The sequence below is a fragment of the Lytechinus pictus genome, chromosome 4 (assembly GCF_037042905.1).
Source record: "Lytechinus pictus isolate F3 Inbred chromosome 4, Lp3.0, whole genome shotgun sequence".
Lineage (NCBI taxonomy): Eukaryota > Metazoa > Echinodermata > Echinoidea > Temnopleuroida > Toxopneustidae > Lytechinus > Lytechinus pictus.
In genome coordinates, this window is record NC_087248.1 from 25246349 (window position 1) to 25261027 (window position 14679).

Here is a 14679-nt window from a genome sequence, read left to right on the forward strand (position 1 = left end):
CAAATATAAGAGGTGATCTGTCATAGACAGACCACCTAACTAGATTTTAATTCGTCATGCGGACGAATTAGGTGGTCTGTCGTATAGATAGATAAACAGGAAAAAAATATTTAAACAGATATTAGATTGAAATATAGATAGACAAACAGATTTACATAATCAAACAGATACATACAAGAAAGATAATTATATTAGATGGATGGAGTGATGGATGGAGAGATAAATTATAGGTGGTTATATTAATAAAACATAGACATATATAGATAGATATAGAGAGACAGACATATAGATAGAGAGACAGACATATAGATAGATAGAGAGACAGACTTATAGATAGAGAGATAGATTGATAGATATATAGATATATATAGATAGATAGAGAGATGATTGGTGGTTATATTAATAAAACATATATAAACATATAGATAGAAAGAGAGACAGACAGATAGATAGATAGACAGATAGATAGACAGACATATATATAGATAGAGAGACAGACATATCATGAAGCTATTACGAGCTATCTCGTAATAGCTTCATGCTGCGTGGTCCTATCGCGTTATGTAAGCGGGCTCTAACTTTCGCCTGGCGGCTCGCCAATTGATGTTAGATATCGTTCCTTCGCCCGAAGGAAGCGATAACAAAGGATTAAGAGAGAAATTGGAAGATGGTTCTCCTTCTCGTGATAGCTTCATGGATAGATAGACAGACATATAGATAGACAAACATATAGATAGACAGAGAGACAGAAATATAGATAGATAGAGAGACAGACATGTAGATAGATATATAGATAGATAGATAGATAGATAGATAGATAGATATATAGATAGATACAGAGACAGACATATAGATTGATAGAGATCGAGACAGAGATAGATAGAGAGACAGACATATAGATGAATAGAGAGACAGACATATAGATAGATAGATAGATAGATAGACAGATAGATAGATAGATAGATAGAGAGACAGACAGACAGATAGATAGATAGATATATAGATAGATAGATAGATAGATAGAGACAGGCAGATGGATGGATAGATAGATAGACATATCTAAACAGATAGATACATATATATTAGACAGAGAGAGAGAGAGAGAGATAAACAGACAGATAGATATACAATGTAGGTAGATAGACAGACAGACATATGGATAGATAGAGAGAGAGGGACGTATTCAAACAGAAAGATATATATTAGACAGAGAGATAGATATGTCAGACATGTAGGTAGATAGACAGACAGATAAATAGATATGATATAAAAAAGTAATTATAATCTGTTTTATTTTGCAATATTTTAGCTATTATTTGTTAGAATTCTTATAATTGATCGTGGGCAAGATAGCTAAAAAAAAAAAATAAAAAAAAAAATCATGTTCACCCGCGGACTCGAACCCCTGCCTGCATGATGGAATGAGAAATAAGTCTGACGCCTAACCGATTGAGCTAGAATATTTCCCATAGACTTAACACGTAAGCAAAACACCAGAATCTCAAATCCAATCTTGCAAGTGAATTACGGGCATGATCCCGACATCTGATCGGAAAATGAAGGGAACGCAACCGAAAGCTTAGAATCTCAGCTACAACATACTAAAAGCTCAGGGATAACTAGCAACGAAAATTGGAGATATGGCTTACGAAATAGAAGAATGTAGAATCTAGTTTTGAGAAAAAGTCATGTCCCATAGAGATTACACGCAAAATGAGTAAAAATGACATGCCATTATTATTTGCAATTTTTGAGGATGATCTGTTTATCAAAATGAAAAATAAAGGCAATAACTCAGAAAGAGTAAGAACTAAGCTACAACATATCAAAAATTGGGTGAAAATAGACCGATATTCACGGAGTTAGAGCAAGATTTGCATAATTATAATGACGTCATAATAGGCAAAATGGATTTTTTGACTTCCGACGCCATTTTGATGACGTCATAATATAATTGAGGGTCAAATGAGACATGAAATTATATCTCTAGTTCATACTCTATCAAAATATGAAAAAAAAATTGGGGGTCCCCACGCGTTCTGAAGAGCTACAGCGGATTTTCTATAGGCATGTTTTTGCCCATATATGGCCTATAGTGAGAGCTCGCGCGCACACGTGCTGCAAACTTTAACGGGTGTTAATTTCCTTATTAATGGTCGTAGAAGGTTGATCAAGGTATCAAATTGCTCAAAATTATATGATCAATGCAATGAAATAAAAAAAACGGTGTTTCTGAGTTGCATTCAAGGCGTTACGCGCGGAAACGCGCGCGCATACGTTTGCGCGCGCAATTTTTTGAAATGCTTAAAATGACCTAAAACGTACTCTGTTTTGGTCAAAAAGTGATTTTTAGCATTTTAAAATTTTGACGCGCGCGTACGCGCGCGTCGTGACCTTCAGGTGACCTTTGATGACATGACCTGATGACCCTTGATCTGAAATTTATGTCATGTGAATTTGATTTATTTTTGATAATTGATAATGGAGATATGATTGATAATGTGATTTTACAAAATGGCGTCTAGATGACGTCATGATGACGTCATGACGTTAAGATTCTTGCAGAATTGAGGTCTTAATGATGTTGATATGTGGTGATATTTTGATGATTATTGAATATGAACTTTCTGAGATTTGCTGTCCACAAGAAATGGAGGAAATAAAAATAAGAAACTAGATTTTAATTCGTCATGCGGACGAATTAGGTGGTCTGTCGTATAGATAGATAAACAGGAAAAAAATATTTAAACAGATATTAGATTGAAAAATAGATAGACAAACAGATTTACATAATCAAACAGATACATACAAGAAAGATAATTATATTAGATGGATGGAGTGATGGATGGAGAGATAAATTATAGGTGGTTATATTAATAAAACATAGACATATAAAGATAGATATAGAGAGACAGACATATAGATAGAGAGACAGACATATAGATAGATAGAGAGACAGACTTATAGATAGAGAGATAGATTGATAGATATATAGATATATAGATAGATAGAGAGATGATTGGTGGTTATATTAATAAAACATATATAAACATATAGATAGAAAGAGAGACAGACAGATAGATAGATAGACAGATAGATAGACAGACATATATATAGATAGAGAGACAGACATATCATGAAGCTATTACGAGCTATCTCGTAATAGCTTCATGCTGCGTGGTCCTATCGCGTTATGTAAGCGGGCTCTAACTTTCGCCTGGCGGCTCGCCAATTGATGTTAGATATCGTTCCTTCGCCCGAAGGAAGCGATAACAAAGGATTAAGAGAGAAATTGGAAGATGGTTCTCCTTCTCGTGATAGCTTCATGGATAGATAGACAGACATATAGATAGACAAACATATAGATAGACAGAGAGACAGAAATATAGATAGATAGAGAGACAGACATATAGATAGATATATAGATAGATAGATAGATAGATAGATAGATAGACATATAGATAGATACAGAGACAGACATATAGATTGATAGAGATCGAGACAGAGATAGATAGAGAGACAGACATATAGATAGATATATAGATAGATAGATAGATAGATAGATAGACATATAGATAGATACAGAGACAGACATATAGATAGATATATAGATAGATAGATAGATAGATAGATAGACATATAGATAGATACAGAGACAGACATATAGATTGATAGAGATCGAGACAGAGATAGATAGAGAGACAGACATATAGATGAATAGAGAGACAGACATATAGATAGATAGATAGATAGATAGACAGATAGATAGATAGATAGAGAGACAGACAGACAGATAGATAGATAGATATATAGATAGATAGATAGATAGAGACAGGCAGATGGATGGATAGATAGATAGACATATCTAAACAGATAGATACATATATATTAGACAGAGAGAGAGAGAGAGAGATAAACAGACAGATAGATATACAATGTAGGTAGATAGACAGACAGACATATGGATAGATAGAGAGAGAGGGACGTATTCAAACAGAAAGATATATATTAGACAGAGAGATAGATATGTCATGTAGGTAGATAGACAGACAGATAAATAGATATGATATAAAAAAGTAATTATAATCTGTTTTATTTTGCAATATTTTAGCTATTATTTGTTAGAATTCTTATAATTGATCGTGGGCAAGATAGCTAAAAAAAAAAAAAAAAAAAAAAAAAATCATGTTCACCCGCGGACTCGAACCCCTGCCTGCATGATGGAATGAGAAGTAAGTCTGACGCCTAACCGATTGAGCTAGAATATTTCCCATAGACTTAACACGTAAGCAAAACACCAGAATCTCAAATCCAATCTTGCAAGTGAATTACGGGCATGATCCCGACATCTGATCGGAAAATGAAGGAAACGCAACCGAAAGCTTAGAATCTCAGCTACAACATACTAAAAGCTCAGGGATAACTAGCAACAAAAATTGGAGATATGGCTTACGAAATAGAAGAATGTAGAATCTAGTTTTGAGAAAAAGTCATGTCCCATAGAGATTACACGCAAAATGAGTAAAAATGACATGCCATTATTATTTGCAATTTTTGAGGATGATTTGTCTATCAAAATGAAAAATAAAGGCAATAACTCAGAAAGAGTAAGAACTAAGCTACAACATATCAAAAATTGGGTGAAAATTGACCAATATTTACGGAGTTAGAGCAAGATTTGCATAATTATAATGACGTCATAATAGGCAAAATGGATTTTTTGAATTCCGACGCCATTTTGATGACGTCATAATATACTTGAGGGTCAAATGAGACATGAAATTATATCTCTAGTTCATACTCTATCAAAATATGAAAAAAGAATTGGGGGTCCCCATGCGTTCTGAAGAGCTACAGCGGATTTTCTATAGGCATGTTTTTGCCCATATATGGCCTATAGTGAGAGCTCGCGCGCACACGTGCTGCAAACTTTAACGGGTGTTAATTTCCTTATTAATGGTCGTAGAAGGTTGATCAAGGTATCAAATTGCTCAAAATTATATGATCAATGCAATGATATAAAAAAAAACGGTGTTTCTGAGTTGCATTGAGGCGTTACGCGCGGAAACGCGCGCGCATACGTTTGCGCGCGCAATTTTTTGAAATGCTTAAAATGACCTAAAACGTACTCTGTTTTGGTCAAAAAGTGATTTTTAGCATTTTAAAATTTTGACGCGCGCGTACGCGCGCGTCGTGACCTACAGGTGACCTTTGATGACATGACCTGATGACCCTTAATCTGAAGTTTATGTCATGTGAATTTGATCGATTTTTGATAATTGATAATGGAGATATGATTGATAATGTGATTTTACAAAATGGCGTCTAGATGACGTCATGATGACGTCATGACATTAAGATTCTTGCAGAATTGAGGTCTTAATGATATTGATATGTGGTGATATTTTGATGATTATTGAATATGAACTTTCTGAGATTTGCTGTCCACAAGAAATGGAGGAAATAAAAATAAGAAATAAACTAGATTTTAATTCGTCATGCGGACGAATTAGGTGGTCTGTCGTATAGATAGATAAACAGGAAAAAAATATTTAAACAGATATTAGATTGAAAAATAGATAAACAGATTTACATAATCAAACAGATACATACAAGAAAGATAATTATATTAGATGGATGGAGTGATGGATGGAGAGATAAATTATAGGTGGTTATATTAATAAAACATAGACATATATAGATAGATATAGAGAGACAGACATATAGATAGAGAGACAGACATATAGATAGATAGAGAGACAGACTTATAGATAGAGAGATAGATTGATAGATATATAGATATATAGATAGATAGAGAGCTGATTGGTGGTTATATTAATAAAACATATATAAACATATAGATAGAAAGAGAGACAGACAGATAGATAGATAGACAGATAGATAGACAGACATATATATAGATAGAGAGACAGACATATCATGAAGCTATTACGAGCTATCTCGTAATAGCTTCATGCTGCGTGGTCCTATCGCGTTATGTAAGCGGGCTCTAACTTTCGCCTGGCGGCTCGCCAATTGATGTTAGATATCGTTCCTTCGCCCGAAGGAAGCGATAACAAAGGATTAAGAGAGAAATTGGAAGATGGTTCTCCTTCTCGTGATAGCTTCATGGATAGATAGACAGACATATAGATAGACAAACATATAGATAGACAGAGAGACAGAAATATAGATAGATAGAGAGACAGACATATAGATAGATATATAGATAGATAGATAGATAGATAGATAGATAGACATATAGATAGATACAGAGACAGACATATAGATTGATAGAGATCGAGACAGAGATAGATAGAGAGACAGACATATAGATGAATAGAGAGACAGACATATAGATAGATAGATAGATAGATAGACAGATAGATAGATAGATAGAGAGACAGACAGACAGATAGATAGATAGATATATAGATAGATAGATAGATAGAGACAGGCAGATGGATGGATAGATAGATAGACATATCTAAACAGATAGATACATATATATTAGACAGAGAGAGAGAGAGAGAGATAAACAGACAGATAGATATACAATGTAGGTAGATAGACAGACAGACATATGGATAGATAGAGAGAGAGGGACGTATTCAAACAGAAAGATATATATTAGACAGAGAGATAGATATGTCATGTAGGTAGATAGACAGACAGATAAATAGATATGATATAAAAAAGTAATTATAATCTGTTTTATTTTGCAATATTTTAGCTATTATTTGTTAGAATTCTTATAATTGATCGTGGGCAAGATTACGAAAGACCATTAGTGCCACGGAGAAAAAAAAACACTATTTCTACTAATCTGTTATAACAGATTACGGTATTTCTACTAATCTGTTTAAACAGATTATAATCTGTTATAACAGATTACGGTATTTCTACTAATCTGTTATAACAGATTACGGTATTTCTACTAATCTGTTATAACAGATTACGGTATTTCTACTAATCTGTTATAACAGATTACGGTATTTCTACTAATCTGTTATAACAGATTACGATATTTCTACTAATCTGTTTAAACAGATTATAATCTGTTATAACAGATTAGTAGAAATACCGTAATCTGTTATAACAGATTAGTAGAAATACCGTAATCTGTTATAACAGATTAGTAGAAATACCGTAATCTGTTATAACAGATTATAATCTGTTTAAACAGATTAGTAGAAATATCGTAATCTGTTATAACAGATTAGTAGAAATACCGTAATCTGTTATAACAGATTAGTAGAAATACCGTAATCTGTTATAACAGATTAGTAGAAATACCGTAATCTGTTATAACAGATTATAATCTGTTTAAACAGATTAGTAGAAATATCGTAATCTGTTATAACAGATTAGTAGAAATACCGTAATCTGTTATAACAGATTAGTAGAAATACCGTAATCTGTTATAACAGATTAGTAGAAATACCGTAATCTGTTATAACAGATTATAATCTGTTTAAACAGATTAGTAGAAATATCGTAATCTGTTATAACAGATTAGTAGAAATACCGTAATCTGTTATTACAGATTATAATCTGTTTAAACAGATTAGTAGAAATACCGTTATCTGTTATAACAGATTAGTAGAAATACCGTAATCTGTTATAACAGATTAGTAGAAATAGTATTTTTTTTTCTCCGTGGCACTAATGGTCTTTCGTACAAGATAGCTAAAAAAAAAAAAAAAAAAAAAAAAATCATGTTCACCCGCGGACTCGAACCCCTGCCTGCATGATGGAATGAGAAGTAAGTCTGACGCCTAACCGATTGAGCTAGAATATTTCCCATAGACTTAACACGTAAGCAAAACACCAGAATCTGAAATCCAATCTTGCAAGTGAATTACGGGCATGATCCCGACATCTGATCGGAAAATAGAGACCACACTTGCGATAGCTTACAATCTCAGCTACAACATACTCCAAGCTCAGAGAAAACTGACTAACAGAAATGGAGATATGGCTCGCGAAATAGAGGAATGTAAAATCCAGTTTTGAGAAAAAGTCATTTCCCATAGAGATTACACGCAAAATGAGTAAAAATGACATGCCATTATTATTTGCAATTTTTGAGGATGATCTGTTTATCAAAATGAAAAATAAAGGCAATAACTCAGAAAGAGTAAGAACTAAGCTACAACATATCAAAAATTGGGTGAAAATTGACCAATATTCACGGAGTTAGAGCAAGATTTGCATAATTATAATGACGTCATAATAGGCAAAATGGATTTTTTGAATTCCGACGCCATTTTGATGACGTCATAATATAATTGAGGGTCAAATGAGACATGAAATTATATCTCTAGTTCATACTCTATCAAAATATGAAAAAAAAATTGGGGGTCCCCATGCGTTCTGAAGAGCTACAGCGGATTTTCTATAGGCATGTTTTTGCCCATATATGGCCTATAGTGAGAGCTCGCGCGCACACGTGCTGCAAACTTTAACGGGTGTTAATTTCCTTATTAATGGTCGTAGAAGGTTGATCAAGGTATCAAATTGCTCAAAATTATATGATCAATGCAATGAAATAAAAAAAAACGGTGTTTCTGAGTTGCATTGAGGCGTTACGCGCGGAAACGCGCGCGCATACGTTTGCGCGCGCAATTTTTTGAAATGCTTAAAATGACCTAAAACGTACTCTGTTTTGGTCAAAAAGTGATTTTTAGCATTTTAAAATTTTGACGCGCGCGTACGCGCGCGTCGTGACCTTCAGGTGACCTTTGATGACATGACCTGATGACCCTTGATCTGAAGTTTATGTCATGTGAATTTGATTTATTTTTGATAATTGATAATGGAGATATGATTGATAATGTGATTTTACAAAATGGCGTCTAGATTACGTCATGATGACGTCATGACATTAAGATTCTTGCAGAATTGAGGTCTTATTGCTGTTGATATGTGCTGATATTTTGATGATTATTGAATATGAACTTTCTGAGATTTGCTGTCCACAAGAAATGGAGGAAATAAAAATAAGAAATAAATAAATAATAAAGAAAGAAAATTCGGACAAACATAATAGGTGATCTGTCATAGACAGACCACCTAATAAAGAAATAAAGAAAGAAAATTCGGACAAACATAAGAGGTGATCTGTCATAGACAGACCACCTAATAAATAAATAAATAAAGAAAGAAAATTCGGACAAACATAAGAGGTGATCTGTCATAGACAGACCACCTAATAATGATATGGGAAGCCACTTCAGTTCTGAAAACTGTTCTCCCCGCTATTATTATTATCCCGGCTTTAGCTGGGCTGCCTAGGCGCCCAAAGGAAGGCATTGACGAATTTCTACCGGGTACCCATTCACCTCACCTGGGTTGAGTGCAGCACAGTGTGAATAAATTTCTTGCTGAAGGAAATAATGCTGTGTCTTGGATTCGAACCTACGACCCTCTGCCTTAAAGTCAGAAGACTTATCCACTGGGCCAAAACGCCCCACATAAAAAGTAAACGTTCCGATTTTATTTCGTAATCATGAAAAAAGGATGTGAATTTAATTAGAGAATCAAAAGCGAGCGCGAAGCGCTGAAGTTTTTCATATACTGACCAGGCGAGGAACCTTTTGCATTTGGTGACTCATGAATGGGATATGCTCTAGGCCTACATATCTCACCAATCGATAAATGCAAGCGCGAAGCTCGAGCTGAAAATTTGTGATATTCTATCCATGAAACTGGACATTTTAGGAATTTTATTTCACCAGGATCAGAATGACTACCTTAATGAGCAATAATTAGTGCGTGCGCAAAACGCGAACCAAAAATGTGTGATATTCCAACCTTAAAAGTGGACATTCTATGCATGTTTTGTTACCAAGAACTGGACGAATACCTTATACCAAATAAAAAACTGATGAGGAGCGAGCTTCTTTTTTTTTTTGAAGTTTCATGATGGTCATTTTCTAGTTAATTTAAACAGATTATTGTGCTCACTTTTCGATTTTTGTAGCTTTCAGCGAGATACGCGATTACGCATTCTTTTCATGATTATAAAAGTACTGAATATGGAAAAAATGTTTAGCTTGCGCTACGAGCTCCCATCATTTGATTAGAGAGATTTATTTCCCATTCCTGAACTCCAAGTAATAATCTTTGAAATATCCACTTTTTCTTGTCAGTCGGCCACTCTGCCTATCTGCCTCTCTCTCTCTCTTTCTATATATATATATATATATATATATATATATATTCAAATATTTAAAACGCTTTGTATTCGCATTAATTGTTTTGTTTAGATGCTCACCCTATTCATGATTACAAAAAGAGTTCAAGTTGCTGGAGCTAAATCGCCCATGCTCCAAAATCTTGCTCGCTTCACTCAGGGGTGGCGGAACCGGGGACGGGGGGGGGGGGGTGGATACTTGCCCCCCAAAAACCCGTCGGAAAAAAGTGACCTTTTTCAAAATGGAATACCCTTTTGGGCTCGCGCTTATTAGCACTTGCATCAATTATTTTTTTGGACAAGAATGCTTACTAAAATGTCCAGTTGTCAGGTTGGAAAATCGGAAAAATTTGGCTCACGTTTCTCATTCGCATCAAGTATTGTTTATTGAGGAACTCATTCTATTCCTGGTTACAAAAAAAAATGTATCAAATGTCCAGTTTTCAGGTTGGAATATCACAAATTGTAAGCTTGCGGTTCGCGCTCTCATTATTTAGTTCGTGAGATATACTATTCATGAGTCACTAAATGCAGTCCTTAAAAGGTTACTTTCTAAAGCATGTTGCATAAAACTTTTTACCTGAGAAAACTCTGGTAAAAACTGAAAACTAAGGTTAGTCTGATTTCCACCATTGACTTTAGCACAGGGCAAAAACTCCGGTAAAAACAATCTGAGTTTTCTCAGGTAAAAAGTTTTATGCAACGGGCCCCAGTTCAGTATATAAACAAATTACAGCTCGCGCTTCGCGCTCGCGTTAATTCTTTAGTAAGATACACATCTTTCTCACGATTACGAAAAATGCTCAGAATGTTTAAGTTCAAGTTTTGTTACATGAAATGTCTACTAGTTTGAGCTTGCGATTCGCGCTTTCAAATCTCACAAGGATCATTATTAGTATTATATTTATTTTTATTACCAGCAGAAGCTGTTATTAAAAATGATATCACCTCCAATACAAATCCTATTATCTGGAGGTTACTCGCACGCGACCAACAATCTTAATCCCCTGCATCCTTAAACCATTTGCTAAAGGCAGCAATTGCTCAGATAAAATCGAAATTAGCCTATGCTTAATCCGGGCGCCTATTTTTAATGAAATACATGCTTTTGGCCACAACACACGCATGTATCATCGATCGTTGCATAATATCGTGTTATCTTGTAATGACAACACCGTGTTTGTTACCAAAATGAATAATTTTTATTTTCGGAAATACGAACCTTATTTAATTTTCGGATTAACGAACCTTATTTCGTTTTCGGATTAACGAACCTTCGGAATTACGAACCTTATATCGTTTTCGGATTAACGAACCTTCGGAATTACGAACCTTATTTCGTTTTCGGATTAACGAACCTTCGGAATTACGAACCTTATTTTGTTTTCGGATTGACGAACCTTCGGAATTACGAACCTTATTTCGTTTTCGGATGAACGAACCTTCGGAATTACGAACCTTATTTCGTTTTTGGATTAACGAACCATCGGAATTACGAACCTTCGGAAATACGAACCTTCGGAATAACCGAATCTTCGGAATTACGAAGCTTCGGAATTACGAATGTATGCGAAAAATATATGTGATATCCCTCAGTGATAGAAGTAAAGAGAATGAAATGCGTTATCTGGAAAGCAAAAAATCACCCAGTTTTTCTGTGTACAAACCTATGAAATCACGACGCTTCTTACACAACGTGACGAGGCAGGTGAAATGCACAATAAAGCCTAAAGCGGGGTTCGAAGCCTGATAATTGGAATATTCTTAAGCAAAATACTCAGCTGGGAAGCGGTGAAAATGCACAAAGCATACCTTGCTGTATTTAGTAGCTTATAAGCTTTCGGTTGGTATATAATTTATCAATTTCATTTTCGGGTCCGGTCTGTTATTATTATTATTACATCGGCTTTAGCTAGAGCTGCCTTCAGCGCTCAGTGCGTTTAAGAAAAATGATTATGCCGTGTATCGATTCATGTTCCTCACTTTGGTTTGGTGCAGCTCAACGTGCATAAATTGCTTGCTGAAAAAAAGTTACGCCATGGCTGGGATTCGTACCCAGACCTTTTGTTTCAAGACTAATATATTGGGTCACAACGCTCTACATGTAAATTATTAGTACTTAAAATCCAACGATATTATTCATTGTTTCTTATTCGAATTCATTATAGTATATTATGAAATTTATTCAATAATTAAGATATCAAATCATATGATTTCATTGATGCCATTTTGTATACAATAAACCACTAACAGTTTTTCCAATGCTTTGAAGTTAATCTATCAAAACCTTAAAACCTTGCAAGAACACTTTGAATGTTAATAACTCAAAAAGGCCACCAAAATATTGTACTATAACCAAACATTTGTTTCATCTGACTAAAATGACTATATATTTCGCCTTATATGTTTTTACTGTGTATTTTCAGTTAATAATCAGGTCGATACTTTCAAAAATACGGAGTGTGGAATGTTAGCAGATATGAAAAAAGATTTCCATGAAGATTTTCGATTATGATATCATTTTGTATTACCATGATTACAGCCATACTAGATTGGTGTGTTGTTTCTTGCATTGTATTCATGATAAATTTGATTTTTATATTCCCATTTCTGTGTACGGATTAATGTACAGTAACCCTGATTTCATTTTTATGTTACTATTATATCAGATTGAGATTCTTCATCACAATGATAATCTCATTGAACGTCCGTCTGCATCACGTAATCTCGCTCAGTTCATCTGTAAGATGAATCATCTGAAGAACCTCACACTCAATGGTCAGTATCATGATGACTTCTACTCAACAGCATCGTCGATGGCATCAACTGCAAAGGTAATATCTATTAGGAGGTTTTTACATGTAAAAGAGTAGCACTTACAAGCAAACCATACAAGATCTTATTTTTGTTCATGTTCCTCATTCTGTTGCCATTAATTTGTCTAATGGAGCTATGATGCCTCATATAAAGCGAAATTGTACATATCTATACTGAATTTTTATTCTTGTAAATCTTATTTGATTCTTTCAAATATGTTTTGGGTAATCAAGTATCACATATCTTATTCCAATTCATTATAAAGTATAATGACAATTTCATTCAACAGTTAAAATAAAATCATATTTTGGTTTCATTGGAATTCTTGAAATTTAATGAATAAATCTATTTATCAAAACCTTAAAACCATTAAAAAAATTAAATGTTAGAAACTCATGAACCCACCAAATTAATGTGTTACAACCAAACATTTGTTTCATCTGACTAAAAGGACTATATATTTCACCTTAAATGTTTTTACTGTGTATTTTCAGTTAATAATCAGGCCGATACTTTCAAAATACGGAGTGTGGAATGTTAGCAGATATGAAAAAAGATTTCCATGAAGATTTTCGATTATGATATCATTTTGTATTACCATGATTACAGCCATACTAGATTGGTGTGTTGTTTCTTGCATTGTATTCATGATAAATTTGATTTTTATATTCCCATTTCTGTGTACGGATTAATGTACAGTAACCCTGATTTCATTTTTATGTTCCTATTATATCAGATTGAGATTCTTCATCACAATGATAATCTCATTGAACGTCCGTCTGCATCACGTGATCTCGCTCTGTTCATCTGTAAGATGAATCATCTGAAGAACCTCACACTCTACGGTCAGTATCATGATGACTTCTACTCAACAGCATCGTCGATGACATCAACTACAAAGGTAATATATGTTAGGAGGTTTTTACATGTAAAAGAGTAGCACTTACAAGCAAACCATACAAGATCTTATTTTTGTTCATGCTCCTCATTCTGTTGCCATTAATTTGTCTAATGGGGCTATGATGCCTCATATAAAGCGAAATTGTACATATCTATACTGAATTATTATTCTTGTAAATCTTATTTGATTCTTTCAAATATGTTTTGGGTAATCAAGTATCACATATCTTATTCCAATTCATTATAGAGTATAATGACAATTTCATTCAACAGTTAAAATCAAATCATATTTTGGTTTCATTGGAATTCTTGAAATTAAATGAATAAATCTATTTATCAAAACCTTAAAACCATTGAAAAAAATTTAAATGTTAGAAACTCATAAACCCACCAAGTTAATGTGCTACAACCAAACATTTGTTTCTTCTGACTGAAATGACTATGTATTTCACCTTAAGTTTTTATTGTGTATTTTCAGCTAATAGCCTTTAAATTTCTGCTGATTTGGTGGGGAAAGAAATGCTTGTTTTTTCAATCATCCGTCGAATAGCTAGAAATCAAGCATTTTTTCATCCAACTTTTTATTAACCTTTGCATCGATCATATTTTACTTTTTTGGTCTCATATTGAAGAGGAAAAAATTGATAATGGGGTATATTTTTTTTCCAAGTAGATAGCAGTAAGATGCCAGAAAAACTCACTCAAAATTGCCATCTTCTCGTGCAAATTAAAGATGGTAGCACAATTTTCCATTGTTTTAACTC

General features: G+C 33.9%; 1 protein-coding gene across 1 annotated transcript in view; it reads left to right on the forward strand.

The window, feature by feature from the left end:
* The first annotated feature begins 12249 nt into the window (after nt 1–12249).
* Nucleotides 12250–14679, forward strand: part of LOC129258779 (uncharacterized) — a 28139-nt gene continuing 25709 nt past the window's right edge. The window contains exons 1-2 of the mRNA XM_064098716.1: nt 12250–13032; nt 13752–13916. Coding sequence (XP_063954786.1) covers nt 12694–13032; nt 13752–13916 — 504 coding nt within the window. The 5' untranslated portion in view covers nt 12250–12693. The remainder of the gene's footprint in view (nt 13033–13751; nt 13917–14679) is intronic.